This window comes from Neovison vison, chromosome 3 (assembly GCF_020171115.1).
Source record: "Neovison vison isolate M4711 chromosome 3, ASM_NN_V1, whole genome shotgun sequence".
In the NCBI taxonomy this organism is placed as follows: domain Eukaryota; kingdom Metazoa; phylum Chordata; class Mammalia; order Carnivora; family Mustelidae; genus Neogale; species Neogale vison.
The window spans coordinates 124414918-124436499 of record NC_058093.1 but is presented as its reverse complement, the minus strand read 5'-3'; the positions used below and the strand labels follow the sequence as shown (position 1 = coordinate 124436499).

At 52.3% G+C, this 21582-nt stretch overlaps 1 protein-coding gene across 6 annotated transcripts in view; it reads left to right on the top strand.

Moving 5' to 3' along the window:
• The first annotated feature begins 12188 nt into the window (after positions 1-12188).
• ATP9B (ATPase phospholipid transporting 9B (putative)) overlaps positions 12189-21582 on the top strand; it is a 223685-nt gene continuing 214291 nt past the window's right edge. For 3 of the 6 annotated variants that reach the window (XM_044242784.1, XM_044242785.1, XM_044242780.1), the window contains exon 1: positions 17120-17169. In XM_044242784.1, the coding sequence (XP_044098719.1) occupies positions 17135-17169 (35 nt within the window). In that variant the 5' untranslated portion in view covers positions 17120-17134. Of the gene's footprint in view, positions 12305-15700; positions 15713-16909; positions 16921-17119; positions 17170-21582 lie in introns of those variants that run through there. The other 3 variants (XM_044242779.1, XM_044242783.1, XM_044242781.1) reach the window with 3 other exon arrangements.

Genomic DNA, 21582 nt, shown 5'->3' with positions numbered 1-21582 from the left:
GGAGGAGGAGGAGGCCGAGGTGCGGGCAGAGGGCGCAAATACCACTTGGGGCATGAACTGGGCATGCAAACAATTCTCCCAGTTGGAATTTTTAAAGAAGCAATTCCTTTAAAAAGCCAAGAAAAGTCTAAACCACACACCTTTTCCATGATGGTAACTGAAGAGATTTTACTTGTCTTGTGTAGGGGAGGGAGAGGTGAGCCTACGGCTGGCGCTCGGCCACTCTGGTGCTCGTGGACTCTGTCTCTACCAGGCCTGGGAGCTCTCTCTGAGGGTCTTTGTCTTTGTCCTGGCCCCACAGGTTCCCGGTCGTTCCCGCATGGCAGCCCTTTGGCCATATCCCCGCTTTTGGATTATGTCCAGGTAGGATGGGCCTCGCGTCCGACCACGGCACTGTGAGGCCAGCCCCTTGTTCCCGTACTGCCACCATGCCCAGGCTTCTGTGCCCACCTGCCAGCCCGTGCTGGTCTCCACACAGCCAGATGAGCCTTCACAAACAGACTGGGGACCACGCTGCAAGCCACTACAGCAAAGGCCACAGAGGCCCAGCCCGGCCAGCCCCAGGGAGGGCTCAGCCCCGTCTCCTCCGCGCTCCCACTCTGGCTCACTCCACCAGGCTCTGCCACAGCTCCTTCGAGGCTAAGAGTGTGAAACTTAGCAAGGTGACAGAGGCAAAGCCGAGCCTTTGATGGTCCTAGCTCACAGAGCAGGATGCAGGCTGTCCCCAGAGGCCAGCCGCAGGGAGGGAGCGCCGAGGGACAGATGGACAGCATCTGGACAAGCTTGGGCACTTCTGGTCCTGGGAGTGCCGTGCGTTCCCTTCGAGTGTGTGGTTCAGCCCACAGCAGTCGGGAGGCTAAGGAGGACAAGCCCATGGGGCCTCAGACTTCAATGTAAGTAAGGCCTGGCCTGTCCCCCGTGCTCTGGAAACCCCCGAAGTGCAGCCCGGCTAAGCGTTCTCAGAGTACAGGGACTTTGGCTCTGACTGCACTCACAGCTTGACCGTAATAGATTAAGTCCCTAAAGTAGAATTGAGAATATTTGCAATTAGCTAAAGATGGAAAGCAAAGACAGTGCAATGATGTGTTGTTTGACACGTAGCAATGATGTGTTGTTTGACACGTAGTAACAGCAGACGCTAGGCTGTAGCCTCGTTTTTCCTGACTTACAGTGGTATTGTAGAATAAGACAACATCTGAAGTAAAAAACCATGACAGTTTTGCCGCGAAATATCTGAAAGTGCCACACCAAACCTTCCAGTTTTAAAAATGAAAGCCGGTAAAGCATTTTTGCATTCTGACATCAAAGGAGCAGTGACTAGTTCTATGAATTCTTGTGCACAATTAATATGCACGTCTCATTTCACCCATACAAACGTGCTTAGCCGTAAACAAACCGCCTTGGAAATTGGACCAAACACCAAACTCATGGCCTGGACGGCCCAGCAAGTGACGGCATCGCAGTACATCAGAGCCCCGCAGACGTCAGACAGAAGGAAATTTCGCTTCACAGCCTCACTGAGGCGTAAATTCTATTCCTGAGAACCCAGCTCGATGTACGTCCGGCAGCTTTTGTGCACTCACAGGCCATCAGCACGAGCTCACTTTAGAAGCTTCTCGGCAGCCCCCAACGGGACCAGGGCCTGTCAGCAGCCCACCACGCGCCCTCCCCTCCCCCAGCCCCAGGCAAGCACTCACCTCCTCTCTCTCTCCAGAGAGGCATGGGTTCTGGACGTTTCACAGAAGTGGAATCATACAACACGGGGTCTGAGAAGGATTCCCTTTCAGTGTGATTAACCACATGCCCATAATAAGAATCTTTTCTACTAGAACTTCCTTCGCTATCCCTACAAAAAAGAAGCCCCATGAGATCTTGTCCAGGTGACCAACAGGGGTCTTGTCGCTCTTGTGTCTTGAGCATTTCTGGACCCACGTGATGCTTCCCAACTGCCTGGTCAGGCCACTGTCACAAACCGAGTGGTGACGCAGGGGTCACTGCCTCGCTCACCCACGGTGTTGGAACTTCCGTTGGGCTCTGTGATTTCTGAGCTGTACATGACACGACCCAAGCACCCATCTTCCAGAGGCCGGCACACGCCTTGATATAGCGTGCGCGCTCGCACGTGCACACGTCAGGGTCATGCCTCTACCGCACGGGACCCTGTAAAGGGCTGCCCTCCATGGGACTTCTGCAATGGTCTCATTTCAAAGTCACCCGGTGTCTTGTATTACATACAGAATAAAGTCCAGGCAAGTTTAACCAACCTTGCAGAAAAAAATCAAGAAAATGGGGCGCCTGGGTGGCTCAGTGGGTTGAGCCGCTGCCTTCGGCTCAGGTCATGATCTCAGGGTCCTGGGATCGAGTCCCGCGTCGGGCTCTCTGCTCAGCGGGGAGCCTGCTTCCTCCTCTCTCTCTCTCTGCCTGCCTCTCTGCCTACTTGTGACCTCTCTCTGTCAAATAAATAAATAAAATCTTAAAAAAAATCAAGAAAATCACGTTTTCCAAAAGAAAGTCATGTTTTCTGACCAGTTCATAATTTTCATTTGTTTTTAACTTAATCAGCAATCTTTGAGGTGTGCAGATGTGCTTGTCCCTTCACCTGTCAAGCCCACTGAACTCCTCCAACGTTACAACAAATGTAACAGTTCCCACGGACCACCCAGCGGGCTCTCTGTTCTCCAGCGGGATCGCCACAATGTATCGTCCGCGTGGATCCTTGAGACCACCTGTAGCACTTCTGCTGCTGTTCCCACAGCAGTTCTCTCTCCAGACCCAACCCCTCCACATCCTACTTCTGATCCAGTGAGAAAGAAATAGACCGACTCATCACTCATCCAATTTGAAAAAGTTTTTTAAAAAAGAAATTATTTATACCATCTCACTGAAAACATTGCGAAGTCTGTTGAATCCAGATTAAGGCACCAAATAAACCAGTGAATTAAACAGATCCTAATGCTGGGGGCCGTCCTACTGTCCTCTGTTTCGTTCGTGTGTCTCTGTCATCCTGCAGAGCGCAAAGCACCGAGGTCCCTCCGGGGGACCGGTCCAGGGGGTGCCATCGCCCGCCCGGCGTTTCTTCTCTGGGAGGGAGAACAAAGCGTTTTCACACAGGTCCCGCCCTGCAGTTGGGTGAGCCAAAGCAGGCGCCCCTTGGTCCTAATACCTGCACATGAGGCCAGTGCCCCATTTCCCAGTGGCCGTTTTTGGGTGAGGGGAGACTTTTTTGTTTTTTGATAATTATAAAAAGATGATAGCCCCACCCTAAAATTACTGTCTTTGTACCAGGCACTAAACACTTAACACGTGGGCTGTCAGTAACTTGTCTTGACAGCATGGTGGCAGGCGCCTCTGTCCCCACCAGGCAGGTGAGGAGGCCAGGCTTCAGGAGGCCTGTCAGCAGGTGGCCGACGCCAGCGACACTGCGAGGTTGAGACGCCAGCACTGAGCCCGCGCTGTCTCCTCTTCGCCCTTCTGTCCAAGCACGAGTTATTCTGGTGAGGGAAGAAGACTTTCCGTTTTAAAAAAATGTTTTAGGGGTGCCTGGGTGGCTCAGTGGGTTAAGCCGTTGCCTTCGGCTCAGGTCATGATCTCGGGGTCCTGGGATCGAGTTCCACATCAGGCTCTCTGCTCAGCGGGGAGCCTGCTTCCTCCTCTCTCTCTCTCTCTGTGCGTCTCTGCCTGCTTGTGATCTCTCTCTGTCAAATAAATAAATAAAATCTTTAAAAAAAATGTTTTAGGGGCACTTAGGTGGCACAGCCAGTTAGGCATTGGACTTGTGGTTTGGGGTCAGGTCATGATCTCGGGGTCATGGGATGCAGCCCTGCGCTGGGCTCCACGCTCAGCGGGAGTCTGCTGGAGACTCTCCCTCTGCCCCCCCGACTCGAGCTCTCTCTCTAAAATAGATAAATTAATCTTTGAAAAATATTTAAAGTTTTATCCTTCCCCCTTTTATTATTTTTTTAAAGATTTTATTTATTTATTTGACAGAGAGAGATCACAAGCAGGCAGCGAGGCAGGCAGAGAGAGAGAGAGGGAAGCAGGCTCCCTGCTGAGCAGAGAGCCTGATGCGGGACTCGATCCCAGGACCCGGAGATCATGACCCGAGCCGAAGGCAGTGGCTTAACCCACTGAGCTACCCAGGCGCCCCAATTCTCCCCCTTTTAAAAGAAAAACAGTAATGAGTGCTTTTGGGGGTCGAATTTTGCATTTCTTTGTCATCAAGAGTAGGACCTTCCCAGGCAGGTTCGTAATGTCAGCAGCATGTTTTGCAAAGCTTCTCCTGAGTAAGACACTGCTGGGCGTGACACTTGGACACCGCTTTCTGCCTTTCCAGAGGGCGTCTGTGTTCAGGTCCCCCCACCCCCCCACCACATGCAACGACGGCCAAGTGGAGGCTCAGAGCTGCATTGCTGGGTGCTAAAAATGTCAGCTTTCCATCCCAGAGAAGAGGCACAGACACATGCTGTCAGAATGTGCATCTCTGTGCCCGTGGTCGAAAGACAGCCGGCATGCTCTGTGTCAGCCTAAACTCAGACTTTCATAATGTGAAAATTTCATGGAAACTGCCTTCAGCATAATAAGTACAAGTAATTTATCTGATAAAAGAATGTCAACAGCAAGTATGTATAATTTGTGTGGTGACAAATTGTACCTGTCCTTCCCAGGAAGAAAGGGATACTGCTGTGCACGGGGAGGACGGGGCAGGGTCAAGGACGGGTGCCTGCATTTACAACGCAGCTCTCGGAAGTACGTGTGATGCTTTCAGAGGGTCGATGCAAATTATACCTAATAAAGTTATTATAAATAATTACTACCTCTCCTCTCCTCTCCTGCGTGATCAGGGAGTTTGGAGTGCAGAGCAGGCAGCTACAGATGAGAGGCGCCTTTAGTTCTGACTTGGGGGCATCTCGTGCAGCTCCCTCCGCCTTCACCGAAGTCACAGATCCACTTTCAGAGATGCGTGACATCTTAGGAGATGGGAGGTCCCTGGGACTCGGAGAGTCAGCTAGAAAGAGTGAGAAACACAGTCTTTGGTGTGTCCTCAGGACTCGCACAGACCAGCTCACATGCTGGAATGTCCCAGGAGAGGCAGAGAGATGGCACCTGCTTCCGTGTGACAATGACTGGAGCGTGGCAGAGGCATCACAGGAGGAGGGGAAATGAGTAGCCTGTAGCACCGTGGGCACAGTGTCCTATAATGAGATAGGACGGCCACTCATTCCAACAGTATTTGCTGAGAGACACCCTTGTGCCCACACTGAGCCAAGGGGTGGGGGGTGCCTTGACATTCTCCAGCCCCTTGTGGCTGTGGTCAAGGCCAGGTGGAAAAATGACAGAGGGCCCGAGAAGTGCAGTGCTGACCCCGGGACTCAGGGGAGCCAGAGGGGGAGCCCCCAGACCAGACCAGCCACGGCCGGGAGAACGCTTGTCCAAGCCTGAACCTTGAAAACCCCGGCCAGATGCCAGTACAAAGCCAGCTCTGAGAATGCGGATGGGGTTTGTCAGAACGGGACACTCATCCCCAAATAGCTCTCATCACCCAGCAGGTAATGTTCCCACTGGGCCAGCCGTGGCAAGGCAGCGGGCTGTCAGCACAAAGTGGGGGCCTGACATGTGCCCTCAGCCCGACGAGGTAAGCCTGGATCAGGACACAGAGAACAAAGCAGGGCTGCCAGGAGGGGTGTTGGTGGGGGGGGATCAAGAGTACAAACTTCCAGGGGTCAAATAAATAAGTCACGGGGATGAAGAGTAAAGCAAAGGGAGTGCCATCAATAATAATATTGTAATTAACATTTCATGGTAAAAGGTAAGTCATGTATAGGGGTGTTGAATCACTGTGCTGCTCACCTGAAACTAACGTGACATTGTGTGTTCACTCTACTGCAGTGACAAAAACATTTTATTGAAAATAAATTAAAAAAGAAAATATTCTACATAATACTGGTGGGCTGCCCACTTTGCAATAAGGGTACTCTGTGTGGGTAACTTCTCATTAAGAATTTAAGGAATTATGGGGTGCCTGAGTGGCTCCATGGGTTAAAGCCTCTGTCTTCAGCTCAGGTCATGATCCCGGGGTCCTGGGATCAAGCCCTGCATCGGGCCCTGTGCTCAGCGGGGAGCCTGCTTCCTCCTCTCTCTCTGCCTGCCTCTCTGTGATCTCTGTCTGTCAAATAAATAAATAAAATCTTAAAAAAAAAAGAATTTAAGGAATTAGCTTCATGTGCCTGACATGGTAGAGACAAGGAGGAGATTTCCAGACAAGAATGTGTTTCTTCTGGAGTTCCCATGTGTATCATCAAGACTATGGTATTGTGTCTGGAAGAGGTTCACCAGTGTTAAAGTTCCAGGTGGACAGGCCTTGTTGGGCACACAGCTGTTGATATAGGACAGCTGAATGGACCCCGAACCCCAAGTGACCCGAATGGAACTCTGAAGCATTCACTTGGGGTCCATTTATTTCTTAGGCAATCCTTTGGAACTCTCTGTGAGAAGCTATTCATTACATTTTCCCCATTCTGATGGAATAGTTGAAATGTCTACGGTTCATTAGAATAGTGATTGAATGCGTGGTTTAAAGAAAACCAGGACTCTTCTAGACACATCTGTCCCCACGCACCGCAGCTGATCCTGTACCAGACAGAGCTCGGTGGCAGGGGTGTGAGCCGCCAGGGCGCAGCTGGAGTCGTGCGTGCCCTGGGAGGGCCATGTGTGCACACACACCCATTTGCACACTGGCACACCTACACACATTTTGTGGTCGACTCAAAATTCTTCTTTCAGCAAATGAAATACTGGAACGAATTCTGCACAAAATACAGGTTTTTAAATTAAGATCTTGCTGTAATTAACGTGAGTGCATCGCGTGGTAAGATGAACGGAACCTTACTGTGTTATAGTTACATTTTCCTCCCTTTATGACAGATCCAGGCTTCACATGTCACGAGGGTAGTTAGCCTTTCAAGGGGTGACACGTGGTGTTGGAAGTCTCGTACCTCGCTCCGTGTTGGGATGTCGTGAACTTGGACGCGGGGTAGAGAGGGTGGGAGTGAAGGTACCTGCTTCATGCCTTTACGCCACCGCTACTGCGAGAGGAGGACACGCGTGGCGCAGAGCCCTGGAGAACAAAACAAAGCATCAGTAGGACATAACGAGCGCTAAAACGGGCCCCTTGTGACGCACTCAAAGACCGCGTTTCACAAGACTCATCTTTCATGGCACTTTTTCTAAAACTATTGTGCCTAGCAATAGCAGTCTTCAAACTTTTGTGCCCAGTGACCCCCCACCCCCAAAAGAACTTCGGAAAAGGATGGATGCCTTCACTCGGATTGTATGGATAGCTAAATGTTGTCCCTCTAACTGGGAATAGTTACACTGTAACTGGGAATAGTTAGAAATGTCCCATTTTTAGCCTGTTCCATTTAGTTTTAAAAATGGAACTGTGACATCACCTTTTTGTAGAAGGTTTTATTTGTTCAGTTGCACGACGAGCAGGGGAAGAGCTGAGCGGAGAGAGAATCTCAAGCAGGCTCTGCACTGAGCAGAGCCAGACGTGGGGCTCCATCCCATGACCCCGAGACCATGACCTGAGCTGAAATCAAGAGTCAGACGCTCAGTGGACTGAGCCACCCCAGTAACATCACTTTTTAAAATGTACTGAATGACATTTGAATTCCATGATACGATATCCACTGTCAACTATTTAAAAAATAATGAAGCTCTTCTTTGACATTCAAAAATCTTTCTTTTTGCTCAAGTACCCTTTTTCAAAAAACATTTCACTGAGAAGTTTTTATTGGCCTTCTGGATAGAAATGGGGATTTATCTGCCAGGGCAGTTGATCCCATCACACACCTGCTGGGACCAGCACGTGGCCTCTTTGCGGAGTCTGTGTTTGGCCCCCGTGGTGCTGCGGGTCCGGGCTTCCTGCCTGCGATGCAGAAACAGGCACATGTAGCACCATGCAGGACTCCAGGCCGCACCTACCAATGCCTGGGTCACATTTGCCCCCAGATCGGTGTGCTCCTGGATCCCAAAGCCAAAGTTTCTAGCATCAGAGAAGTTATTTTTTTCTTAGCTCATACTCCTGCACGTTTAGGACTTTCTCCGGGTTTCTTTTGCCCTGGGCCGGCAGACAATCTTTTCATTTCTCTGCCAAGGATCTGATGGCCTATCTATCTCTGGAGAACACAGGGGTCTGGCCTGCAGCCTGGCTCAGTCCTTCTCTATTGTCCCCCATATGGGCATGGAGGCAGAGCTTGTGGATGTGATGGTCTCACGTGTGGTTCTCCTTTTCATCTAGATCCTGTGCCACAGTGGGGAACAGGAAGAGCTAAAGTGTAATTTTTGAAGAGGTCAAGTAAGTCTCATGTGGATACATGTGTTTGTGCCAAAATTTTACAAACTTATGAGTCAAGTAAAAACTTACGGAGGAAAATACAATGAGTAAGACCTTAAGACGGCCTCAGAGAGTTTTTCAGGACCTAGAAATCACAGATGTTGGGCTCAGGGGCTGAGTTAGACACAAAAGTGGTTGATACCCTGAGGACAATACACTATGCCCCATGACGTTCTATTTTCTTCTGGACAGAAACGATTTGCTTCTCTACTAGCAAAAACCTTCACGCTAGCAAGTAATTTCACAAAGGTGGGGATTCTACTAAACAGCGCACAGTCAGCTGAATGACATTCTCCTCGGGTGGCCTGTGACCTTGCATGAGAAGAAATGACACACCAGCCTGCTTCCGCCGGGCGGGCAAGCTCGGGCGGTCAAGCTCGGGCGGTCAGCATTCTCTTCCAGAAGCTCACCCGGCAGCTCTGGTCTAGAAGCTACACATGGCCTTTGGAGCCTGGGTTTGAGCTCTGGCTGTGACCCAGGGCAGCTGTGTACCGATGCTGTGTCTCCAGGTCCGTGTCTGCCGAGGTGAGGGACACTCACAGATGCGTGACCACGGCCAGTGATCGCGTGGTCTAGATCGTCTGTCCCTGCCACTTGCTGCTTCTCCGTGGGAGGCCTCTTAGACCTCAGGCTTGTATTTGGATTTGGTTTGTCGTCTGGTCTGACAACGTGACTCCTCCTTGGCGGACTTGGTCTCCTCACACTCAAAGCACACAAACCAGTGGAACTCTATCATCTTATTTGTTGCCTCTTTCCCCACCCGTGCTTTTTTTTTTTTTTTTTTAAAGTCCTTCCATGCCTTCCTAAAGATCTATCAAGTACTCTCGGTCACTCCACGCCCTCCATTAACTTGTGATTACGCCTTCCTTCAGGGACTGCTCTAGGGAAGTGCTGTCCCCATAGAAACCCACCATACCTATGCTGTCAGTGCACGCCCCCTCCCGTCCCCAGGTATTAGCAAGGCCATGCGCCCCTGTGACAGGTTGGCAAGCCTTCCCTGTAAAGGGCCACACAGGCTTTGTGGCATGCGCCGTTTGTAAGGCCTCCCCAACTCCACGGCTGCAGCTGGGAAGCCCCCATAGGTAATCCGTGGGTAGAACAGTGTGGTTCTAGCTAAACAGGCGACAGGAAGATTCTACCTGTGAGCAGTGTGCTGACCAAGGCTCTGTAGCCTCCGTGTCTCCGGGTTGGGGGGTGGTCTGGCTCCTGGGCTCAGCCTGCTTCCAGTAGTGCTCCTTCCCTTCCCGTCCCTCGGAGCCCGGAGGAGCTCGTGGTTTTCTGTAGACCTGTCAGCAGGGCTCCCGTGAACTGCTTTGGCTTTATTCCTACCCACACATCTGTAAACAGTCTCTCAGCTGAGCTGTCCACCTAAACAGCACAGCGGGCCACCGAGCTCCTGCCAGGATCTGCCCAGAACTTCAGCTGACATCCGCACGTGTCCCATGGTGGCCCAAGTCACAGCAGAGAGTCTGCGTGAGAGAAAGAATGGTCACACGTTCCTCCCGCAAATAGGAGGTCCCTGTGTCCTTTGATTGTGGTCTCCACAAAGTGGCCTCTTTCAAACCACATAAAAAGCAGCAAAAGTAACAAATGGGAACCAGAAAGTTGGAGCAATTACTTAAGAATATTAACTTTTTTTTGATAGATAAATTTTTTTTAATGTTTTTATCTTTTTCATTTACTTTTTAAAAAACATTTATTTATTAGAGAGAGAGCACAAGCAAGGGGAGCAGCAAATAGAGGGAGAGGGAGAAGCAGGCTCCCCACTGAGCAGGGAGCGCCACACGGGGCTCTCCCCCAGGACCCTGGCATCATGCCCGGAGCAGAAGGCTCAACCGTCTGAGCCACCCAGGCGTCCCAGTAAGTAAGTTTTTGCATCGAGAAAGTAATACATGAAAATATTTAGTCAAGAGGAGTCTAGAATCTGGAAGTTTATGTTGCAGACCCTGCTTCACATAGTCATAATGGATTTATAAACTATGGAAATAGGGAACAAAAGACACAGCTGTGCTTGAAGACCCCAAAGTGACAGGACCAGAAAGAGAGGTGAGAGTGGGTCCCGTGGGCTGGGTCCTGAGGCAGGAAGTTGGCCGTGGGAGTGGGCAATGGGCTCGGCCCCGGCACGGGTAAGGCTGTCCTACATGGAGTCGACTCGGAAGCTAAAAACCCGCCGCTGAGGAAACCCTGTTGCTGGGGGCTGCCTAGCACTTTGAACAGGGTGGGGGCTTAGGAGCTGGAGGACACAGACCCCAACTGCAGGCCCAGGAGGAATCCCAGGGCTGGCCGACCCTGCATCTGACGGGCCATCCCTAGTACCGAAAGCCTTGACATGCCACATGGGACCCCGTTCGGGCCGCAGGGGAAGCCACCGCAGCGCGACTGACTAGGGAGGGCAGTGCCTCCTGCCCACCGCCTGCGAACCTAAATTCCAAGACATCTGGAGAAATCCAGCGCTAAGAAACGTGAGAAATCAGAACCGACATATTCTTCCCCTTGGAAACGTGTAAGACACGAAGCAGACGGGAGCGAAATCGGAACAGGGGGACGGGAGCGAGGCCCGAGATGAAAACTCCCCCACACCCCGAAATACGTCCTCGGCTCCTAGGAAAACCGCCTCCGGGACGCACTTCTGAAGCTCTTCGCTCGCTCACTGGCCGCCAGGGAGGCCTTCCGAGGTCACGGCCCCTCGCCGCAGGGTTAGGGGTTTGGGAAAGGTCAGGTTCCGTCGGGTGCGAAGAGGAAGCGCGGCGCGTCGGGCCAGCGCGCGTCCTGCCCTCGCGGGCCTGCGGCGGGAGGACACTTGGCGACCCCGCGCCCTCGCTTGCCCGAAGGGGACCGGGAAGCCGGTGGGGCGCCCGGGAGGGCGGGCTGCGGGGTGCGGGGAGAGGCCCGTGCGCCCTGCGGCCGCTCCCCGGGACAAGGGGCGCCCCTGGGGCTCTCAGGGCGCGCGCCGTCCGGAGCGGCGACCCCACGGTGGAGCGGGGACCCCGCGGTGCAGGCGCCTCCGAGCAGTCCGCCGGGCCGCGCCGAGGACGCGAGCACCGGCCGGGCGGGAGCCCGCACACCGGGCGTCTCGGAGCCGGGAATGGGGGCCACGGACCCGGGCGGGCGGGTGTCCAGGGGAGCCCCTGGCACGCGCTCGAGGCCGGCTGTGCGCGCACGTCCCCCGGCCCCCGTCGCCGCGTCCCGGCCGCTGCCGGCAGGACAGACGGACGCACCCGTCGCGGGTGTCAGCGGGAGGCGGGCGACCGTGCGGGCGGAGGCCGGCCGGGCGCGGGTCGGCGCGCGTCGGGGCCTCCGCGGAGCGCGGCCCGGAAACGGCGCACGAGCTGGCGCGGCCGGGGGCTGGGCGGGCCCGACGCCGGCGGCTCCTCGGAGGCCCCTCCCGCGAGCGTCAGTCCGCAGGCGCGGCCCCGCACAGCCTCCGCGCGCCCGGGAAGGTCCGGCCTCCGCCGCACGCGCACGCGCCCGGGGACGCCGCCGCCGGGACACCGCGCTGCCGCGCGCGCGCACGCCGCGCGGTGACGCCACCCGGCCCGGGCGCGCGGTGGGGCGGAGCCTCGGAGCGCCACCACCTCGTTCGCGCACGCGCCGCGCGGGAACGTCATCGGGCCCGCGCACGGAGCCTCGGAACGCCGCCGCCTTCCGCGCCCGACCCTCGCCGCCCGCTGTCGTCATCAGGCTGCGCCGCGCCGTGACGCCATCGGGCCCCGACGCGCCGGGGGCGGGCCAGAACGCGCGGCGGCGCCTCAGCGGGGTCGGAGCGGAGCGGGTGGGGCGGGGCGGCCGGAACATGGCGGACCAGATCCCTCTGTACCCGGTTCGCGGCGCGGCGGCCGCGGCCAACCGCAGACGCGCGGCCTACTACAGCGCGGCGGGGCCCGGGCCCGGGGCCGAGCGGCCCAGCAGGTGAGGTCGCGCCCACGTCCCTCCGCCCGCGGCGTCCCTGACCCCCGGGCCCCGCAGCCCCGCCGGCGCGTCCGTCCCCGCCCGCAGGCCGCGGCAGCGCTCCCGAGGCCGGCCTGCCCTCGCGGGGAGCCGCTGCGGGCGCCGCGTCGGCCTGGGCTGCGGGGGTCGCCCGCACTCGCCAGCGGCCAGGGCTGCGGGGGCCGCTGAGGCGCTCTGTCTGGCCGGGCGGGCGGTGCGGTGCGCACCCCGCAGACCCCGCTGCCGCCCGGGCCCCGCGACGGTCCAGGGGGCCGTGAGCGCGCGGACGCGGACCCAGAGCGGGCGGGGAAGCGCGGCTGCCGCGGAGCGACGGGTCCCCGGGGCCGGCGGGGCGTGCGCGCTGACCCGACGTGCGCTCGCGGGGCGGTGCGGCGGGGCCCCCGCTCGCGCCCGACTTGCTTGCGGCTGAAACAGAGGGAGGTTTGCGGGGAACAGACTTAGAGGAAGACGACGTGCCGTCCCGCGCGGACCCGACGTGCCGCCCCGAGCACCCGCGGAGGCACCGAACTTCTCCGAGCCGCGCGGGAGAGCGGGGGGCGGGCGCGGGGCGCGGGCCTCCAGCCGACTCCCCGCTGAGCGCGGCGCCCCAGGCGGGGCTCGACTGGCCGCCGGAGGTCCGGGAGCCGATGGGCGACCCCGAGGCTGCACGCGCTGTGCCCGGGGAGCCGCGTGGTCAGTGTCCAGCCGTCGCCGCGTCCAGCCCTCCGGTCACCGCGGCCCCTGCCCCTACAGGAGAAGGTGTAGCCCCGACGCGGGACGGACCTCGGCTCTCTTGCCGGCCCGCGGTTCGACCCCGGCGACCTGAGCCGGGTTTCGAGCGGCGTCGTTCTAGCGGGTGGCGACGGGCTGCCGGGGAACATGCTGCGGGGTCTGCGCGGCGGGGTCTGCGCGTAGTGCTCGGCCCCGAGGGCCACGTCCCTTTCCTCCGTCGTGTCACCCGTGGCAGTGCTTATGTCGGCAGTTCGGCGGGCGTTGTGGACACCATTCCTGGGAACCCGCCCCTCGTCGCACAGCAGGTTCGCACCGCCGGCCCGGCGCGTGCCGGGCGCACGTCCGGGATCCCTGTGTCCTCCGGGGGACGGCGGCCTTCACTGCCCCGCGCTCTGCGTGCGCTCGTGCTCCGCGCTCTGACATGGCCGCTGTTCGCCTCCGCTGGCCTCCGGCTGCCTCGCGCTCGTCGTGGTCTGTCGCCCGCGGGGGTCGCACGGGGCGCCTGCCGGTCCCGGACCTCTGTTGCAGCCGGCTGTGGCTACTTCTGTTCGCGTTTTCGCTTCCGATTCTCATTCCTCTTCCCACTCTGGCTCCGCCGGCCGTGTTTGGGGCAGGGCCTTCGTGTCTCCGTCGCGGGGCACGTGCCTGTGGCCGACCCCCGCGTGCCGCGGCGCTGTCGTCGTCGTGGAGCGCGGCGTGGACACCTGCTGGCGTCCTGGCCCCGTGAGCGTCTTCCCGCCGGTGCCGCAGACCGCGTGTGCCGAGCCTCTGCCCGAAGCCCCGCGTGCGCCGTACGGAACCGGACGCGTCTGTGCTCCGCCCGGCTTCTCTGCTGGTGCTCCGCGGCTCTTCTCCAGTCCCTGGTATTTGAAGCGCTTTCTCTAGCCAGTCTTGGAATTTCTTCCACCTTAGAATGTTTTCATTTCCCCGTCATTCCTGAAGGATGGCGTGTTGGATGCAGAATTCCGGGGGGACAGGTCTTTGGTATTAGCCTTGAGGACTGGGTGCTGCCCGCCCGGCCTGCGCGGTTCCTGCTGCGGCGCTCACGCCGCTGCCCTTGGTGTGTCCCCGCAGGTCACGTGCCATTTCTCTGACAGCTTTCACGGTTGCATTTGTCTTTCATTTTCACAAATTTAATTGTGTGTCTTGCTGTGGATGTCTTTCGGTTTATCTCGGTTGGAATTTGGTAAGTTTTTAGTCCCTTCGGTTTGGTTTCACCAAAGTTAGGGAGTTGCTTCAAGGACTCTGGTTTCCACTGTCTTCTCTCTCCTGCTGGTACTGGGGTGTCGCAAGTGTTGGCTCTGTTGTTGGTATTCCGTAATTCCCGTAGGTCCCGTGTCCTTCCCCCCGCGCCCCCCCCCCCCCCCCCCCCCCCCGGTTTCTTTTGCCTTGTGAATTGTCCTGATTTGTTGTCGGATTGCCTAATTCTGCCCTTTGTCATCTTCAGTCTTCTGTTGGGCTCCTGCAGCAGCGGATCATGTTCATCATTGTCAGTTGTGTAATTTCTCTTTGTTTTCAGAGGATTTGTAATTGGCTGTTGAAGCATGTTTATGTTCGCTGCTTTAAACTATCGTCCCGTAATTCCAGTATGGGAGTGAATCTGAGGGTTGGTGTCTGTTGATCATCTTTTCCGACTCACACTGTGAATCTTCTGTTCTGGATAGGACTGGATTTTTTATTTTATCCTGGATGTTTTGTCTCTTCCTTGTGGAGAATGTGGGTTCTGGTTGTAGCTCTTAATTCAGCAGCTGAGCACTGTGTTAAGGCTTAGCCTGTAGGTCCTGGCCTCCGCCTGTGGGCTGTGAGTCCTGTGACAGTTTAATTTTGTGCTCTGATTTTTGGTGTGCTTGGTTTCTGTGGTGTACAGGGACTCTCCCTCATCTCTGCTTCTGCTGCTGAGAGGACGAGGCCAGTGTCTCTTGGTAAGGGGAGGAGTGGTCAGCCCACGTGATGAAGACGCTGTTGCGTGGGGGGTGGTTGTGGTTGTACCCACTGTACACGTGCCTGGCTGTTGCATGTGTCTGGTTAGGGGAGGAGTCTCCGCCCCATGGTGGCCATTCTGATTCCTCTTGCTGGTTCCTCCTGCTGCTCTGGGCTCTGGTGGCACAGGAGGGGAGTTCAGGCCCTGAACAGAAGCGGTTAACTGGACTGGCCGCCTCTGAAGTGGAGCTGTGCTTGCTGGGGCTGCCTGGTTTCCCTCCTGGTGAGAGACGGGCGTCTCGGCCTCATGGAGACACACAGCAGCTTTCTGAGGCTTCTAACCTCTTTTTGTGGCAGGGTTCCCCTGACTGGTGCTGCCCAGATGCACCAGTGTCCTGTGATGGCACAGGGGAGTTTTCGGTCCATGGGGAAGGACGCCATTTCCCACAGCACGTGTTGATCTGTCTTGCTGGTGGTCGTGGACGCCTGTACCCTCCAGGGGAGGAATGATTCTTCTGGGCTGCCTTTTCTTGCTAAGTTGGGAGTTGGGGAATGCCAGGCAGCTCTCCTTCCTTCTGTTGAGTGAGGGCATGTAGGATGTCCTGCTATTGTGTAAGTTCTCCGGTCCTCGGTCCCAAGCCAGCCCAACCCTCTTCCTCTGAACTGCTGCCTTACCACCTTCCAGAGCTCTCCTTTGCTTGGCTCTTGCTTTGTTTCCAAGCTTAGAGTTGGACTTAGGTAAGAGGTGCAGGGGGAGTTGGATCTGGACTGGAAGTTGTGCTTTTACATTATTTTGTGACGTTCCGTTGTGTTTGATCATGGTAACACAGGGTAAAAGTCTTGTGAGAAGACCCTGTGGCTCTGAGCTCTGCTCTTTCCTCTCTCCTTACCCTAGCGTCTCACCCTAGAGGCACGCACTTTGGATTCTCCTGGCTGTTTCTCCTGGTGTTTAGAATCTCCATATTTCAGTGGCTCTGTCAACATCTAAAATTGCTTTTCTTTTGAAACCTTCCATTATCTCAACCCCACCCAGGATGGAATTAGATGCCCCTGCTGGCTCCTGCCGACCTCTGTTCCCCTCAGAGCAGGGCTGCACTTGGCTAAATGTTTCGCTTCCATGAATAGAAGGGCAGTGACTATCAGATTTTACCCCCATACCTGGCCTCATGCGATGGCTTGGAAAGTGTTCCCTTCTCTCCTGCTTTCCGGAAGACATCAGATAGAGTTGCTGTTAACTTCTTTCAATGTTTGGTAGAATTTTCCAGTGAAACCATGTGGACCTAGAGATTTCCTCTTTGGGTGTTTCAGTTTACAGACTCCGTTTCTTTAATAGTTAACTAGGCTACTCAAATGAGCTGTTTCATTTTGGGTGAGTTGTGATTGTGCCAGTTGAGGAATTGGTCCTTTTCAGGAAAGTTGCTGTGTTTATGTGTATAGAGTGCGTGGCGGTCTCTCACTACCTTTTGGATGTTGTTTCATGCAGATGGTGGTGGTTTGTGCCTTCATTGTTTTGTTGCTTAGTCTTACTAGAGGATGGATTTTTGTTGTTGTTGTTGTTGTTTTTCCCCAAAGAGCCATTTTTAATTTTTCTTATTTTTTCTGTAGTTTTCTTTTCGGTTTTATTAATTTCTGTGCTTTATTTTTTCTTCTTTTTGTTTGCTGTTTAGGTTTATTTTTGTCTTTTTATTCTTCTTTCTTATGGTGGGAGTTTAGATTATTGATTGGAGACTTTTCCTCCTTTTTTTTTTAAGATTTTATTTATTTATTTGACAGACAGAGATCACAAGTAGGCACAGAAGCAGGCAGAAAGAGAGGAGGAAGCAGGCTCCCTGCTGAGCAGAGAGCCCGATGTGGGGCTGATTCCAGGACCCTGAGATCCTGACCTGAGCTGAAGGCAGCGGCTTTAACCCACTGAGCCACCCAGGCGCCCCTCCTCTTTTTTTAATGTAAGCATTTTGTGCTGTAAATTTTCCTCTCGGCACCGATTTACATGTGTCCCACAGACTTTTGGCATTTTGTTTTACTTTGAGACTTCCCCTTTGTCTCGTGGGTTACTTAGGAGTGTGTATGGAAAATTTGCTCTTACTTTGCTGTCACTAATTTCTAGCAAGATTTCTTTGTGGTTAAAGAACATGCTTCGCGTTATTTCATTTAATTTTGATGGTTTGTTTGGTGACCAAGAATGTGGCAACATGGTAAGAATTTCAGGGCCCAAAAGAAAATGGATTGTGCTGTCCTGGGGTGAAATGTGCTGAAATGTTGATTAGCTCGTGTGGGCTTTCTCTGCCGGTTCACGGTCTAGTCGTTCTCTTGGTCATGGAGGGCGGGTGGTTGACGTCTCTACCTGTAATTGTGCATTGGTCTGTGTTTGCTCTTGATTTTATCCACTTTCACTTTACTGTTTGTCTGTCATTTGGTGCAGACGTAGTTGGGCTTGCTCTGTTTTGACCGACCAAAGCTTTTTACTCTTATCTAGTTCCCATCTGTCTCTAGTAGTATTTGTGCTCTGGGCTTTACTTTTTCTGACATTAATTTAGCCACTCATGCTTTCTTCTGGTTAGTGTTTGCCTGGCATATAATCTTCCGTCCTTCTACTTGCAAGCTCTTGTGTGTGAGGGGAGTTCCTTATAGTCAGCATGTAGTCAGGTTATGTTTTGTATCTATGCGCCTGTCTCTGTCTTAGGACTGATGGATTTGGATCATTCACGTCTGTGTGATGATTGACAAGTTAGGGTTTATATCGGTCATTTTCCTTTTTGATTGCTGTGTTGTTTCTTTGTTTTCTTCTTCCTGTTTTTCTGTGGGTTACTTGAGCATCTTTAGGATTCCATTTTGATTTACCTACGGTGTTTTTCCGCTGTATCTCTTTGTATAGATGTTATTTACTGCTAGTATTTTTTTTTTAAAGATTTTTATTTATTCATTTGACAGAGAGAGAGATCACAAGCAGGCAGAGAGGCAGGCAGAGAGAAAGGAAGGGAAGCAGGCTCCCTGCTGAGCAGAGAGCCCGATGCGGGACTTGATCCCAGGACCCTGGGACCATGACCTGAGCCGAAGGCAGAGGCTTAACCCACTGAGCCACCCAGGTGCCCCACTGCTAGTTCTAGTATTACATTATATGTATGTGACTCATCGCAGTATTCTGGTGTTGCTGTTTTATCAGTGTTAGTAAAGTGAAGAATCCGTACCTCTTTACATCCCTTTACTCGCCCCATGGGTAAAGTAAGTATCTTGTACGATTACATAAATATTTTACTTCATATGGAAAAGTACGTAAATATTTCCCTTACCTTTGACTACAGTTACACGTCAGCCAGTGTTAATTTTTGCTCTCAGACGTAAGCTAGAAAACTCAAAAGGAGAAGAAACGCCTGTTATATGGACCCATGTTTTCACTATTTCTGTTCCTGAAGTTCCCGAATTTCTTACTGTATTATTACTTTTCTAAGAATTCCTTGCTGCTCTTTTCGTGTAGGTCTGCTGAAAGCAAATTCCCTTAGTTTTCTTTCCTCTTAGGCGGCCTTATTTCACCTTCATTCCTGAAGGGTAATTTCACCAGATACGATACAACTTGTGGTGGACTGTCCTTTTTCTGTTTTAGCACTTGGAAACTGTTACGTTACTTCTTTCTGGTCTCCGTGACTTCTGATGAGAGATCGGATGTCCTTGGATTGTTTTCTTTTCCCGTGGGTCAGATGTCATTTCTCACTACTTCCAAGCATTTTTTCTTGTCTTTAGTTCAGTAGTTTGAATATTATGGGTCTTGGCATGGATTTCTTTGGGTTTATACTGTTTGGGGTTCACGTAGCCTATTGAATCTACAAGTTTAATATCTTTTGTCAAGTTAGAAGTTTTCAGCTATCATTTGTCTAAATACTTTTTGAGCCCCACTCTCTTTCATCTCTTCTGATACTCTCTCTGGAGACGCCTTGTGTGATCTCTTCCTGTGTCTCAGAGGGGCCCGAGTTTCTCTGCATTTGTTTTAAGTCCATTTTCCCTCAAGATGGGGTGATTTCTGTTGTTCACTCTTCAAGTTCATTGTTTTTCCTTTGTTTCTTCTTTTCTGCCCCTGGACCCTATGCATTAAGTTTTCAAATCTCCATTATTGTATTTTTAGTTTTAGAATTTCCTTCAGATTCTTCTTCCTATTAGCTTTCTTTGCTGAAATAGCTGTTTGTTTGTTGTCGTTTGCTTCAAGTACGTTTGTAATTGCCCACGGACACATCTTTACGTGGGTGTTTTAGAATCCTTGTCAGATAATTTCAACATAGGCGTCCCTTCCATGTTGGCATCTGTTGATTATTTTTCCTTCAGAAGCTGAGATTTCCCTGGCTTTTGGTATAATGAGTGTTTTTTTATTATATCCTGGACATTTTGGATATTATGCTTTAGGCTCTGGACTTTCTTCAGCTCTTCTCTGTCTTATCAGGCTTCCTCTGACCCCGCTTGGGACTGGGGGGTGGGGAGGCAGGATGAGGTGGTGCGGCTTTGTTACTGGCAGATGGGGTGGAAGCTAGGTTCCCTTTGACACCTGGGAGAGGAGGGTGCCCCTTTCCCGCTGGGCGGACATGGGTCTGCAGTGCCCATGGGGCTCTGCTGTCCTCCTCTAGTCTCCTAGGGGCGGGAGGAGTGCCTGATTGTTGCAGCCTGTGGCCTCCTCCAGTATGGCCTGGGGCCTTCATCTCTAGGTTCCCATGACAGTGGTTGGGATGGCAGGAGGGACCGGGCTGTTCTCAGGGGCTCTCTGGTTTGTGCCCCTGGCTTTTCAGGCTGCTGACTCTCTAGTACACAGTTGGGGATAAAGGAGGCCGAAGGAGCACATTGGGACATCACTCTTGTGTGCCCTCTGGGGTCTGAGGTCTCTCCGGGTCTGCCTCCTTCTCCTCACCTTTCCCGTGTCCTCTGCAGGGTTACAGGTGCGCTTACGCGGGTGCGGGTTGGGGGAGGGAGTCTTGCCCTGGAACTGGCAGGAAGGAGTCATTTACTTTTGTTCTGGTTTTGTCTTTACTCTTTTTATTTTAAAGTCAGTCTTATTATTTATTTTTTCATTCACTAGCAAGTTGTTTGGATAGGGGTCTCCCATGTAGAGTGTAAAATGCGGTGTTCTCATGCCCTCAGGGGTGAGTGCGGCCGCCCCTACAGGCGCTCGGTGTCCCAGGGTTTACTTTGCCTCCGAGAGAGCCTGGCCTGGTGCCCCACTTCTGGTCACCTCCCCTCAGCTCTGTAGGTATGCTTATGGCAGTAAGATGTCCTTAGCAAAGCTGGTTTTAAGAGGACTTTTAACTTGATATGTAAGAAAATCTCTCATTTCATACTTCAGAACTGTAAAGTGAATAGATTAAAGTTTTATATCAATATTACGGTTTTTCTAGTATTTCTGTTGGGAAATGTATGCTATAAATTAGAATACAGCTAAAAAATAGATTAAAAAAATAAAAAGTGCAAATGTGGTCTTACATTTCCAAGATCAAAGGTTTATATTATGAGGTCTTTTTCCTCCACATTGGCAATGGATAGCTAATTGGTGGTTAGGAAAACAGCTTTGATATGGGCTTTTCTTGCTTTGTAAGTTTTAAAAGGCTTTTTTTTGACCATGTAAAAATGTCATTTTGTGTTCATAACATTATGAAGGAATAAGGAATTGTAATGTATTTTAAAGGTTCTCAGGTTTTCCTTGGAGTGAAATTACTTTCAGTTCATTATAATCATACCAGTTTAGGACACATATGGTTAAAATATAGTGATCATAGATTGTTACAACTTGTATAAAATTTTTCATCATTGGGTTTTACTTGAAAATTTCAAGGGGATGAATTAGATAGGATTTGAGTGTCACCGATACATGAGGATGTTCTTGATTTCTTTGGGGGGGGGGTTGGTTTTTTTGTAGGTTTTTTTTTTTTTCGGAAGTTATTAGGTGAATGAAACGCTGTGTCCCATGCATAGTATTTAATAGTTCAGTAAGAGTATAATTACTGTATAAGATCATTTTCTATAAACGAATATGAGGCATTGATTTTTTTCTTGTATTATGTATAGCTGGGTAAAAGTAAGGTATTTGTGAATTTGACTTTCCATTTCTTTCTCTTAAATGGTGCCTCTGTCATTGAGATCATCTTCACAGTGGATAGAAGAAGAACTGACACTGGACATCATTTTGTTGATCTGTGTCTGTTAGTGCCTTTTCTTTGCTTCATGTTGCAGTGTAGCTTTTGGCCCTGCCTAGAGCCATTTGCAGTATTATAATAGTTAAACTTTAGTGTTTGAGAAGAGATTCATGCTGAGAACAGATGGCTAGTGTCTGATTATCTCTAAAATATTAGTGTGTTTCTTGATAGAGGCAACACAAATTTTTTAATGCTAGTTTTCTCATTCTGAGTGTCTATACACAATTTTCTCTGAATCTTAAAAATTGTACAAGTATGATGATGATCTATAAAATACCTTGCTAGTTGTAGAAGATCAAACTTCTGTTTTTCTGTGATGATTCACAACTGAAAAGGTTTTTTCAAGTACCAATGGCTCTTCCTTTTTTGTTTTTCTTTAAGATTTCATTTATTTATTTGAGAGAGAGAGGGCGCATAAGCAGAGGAAATGGCAGAGGGAGG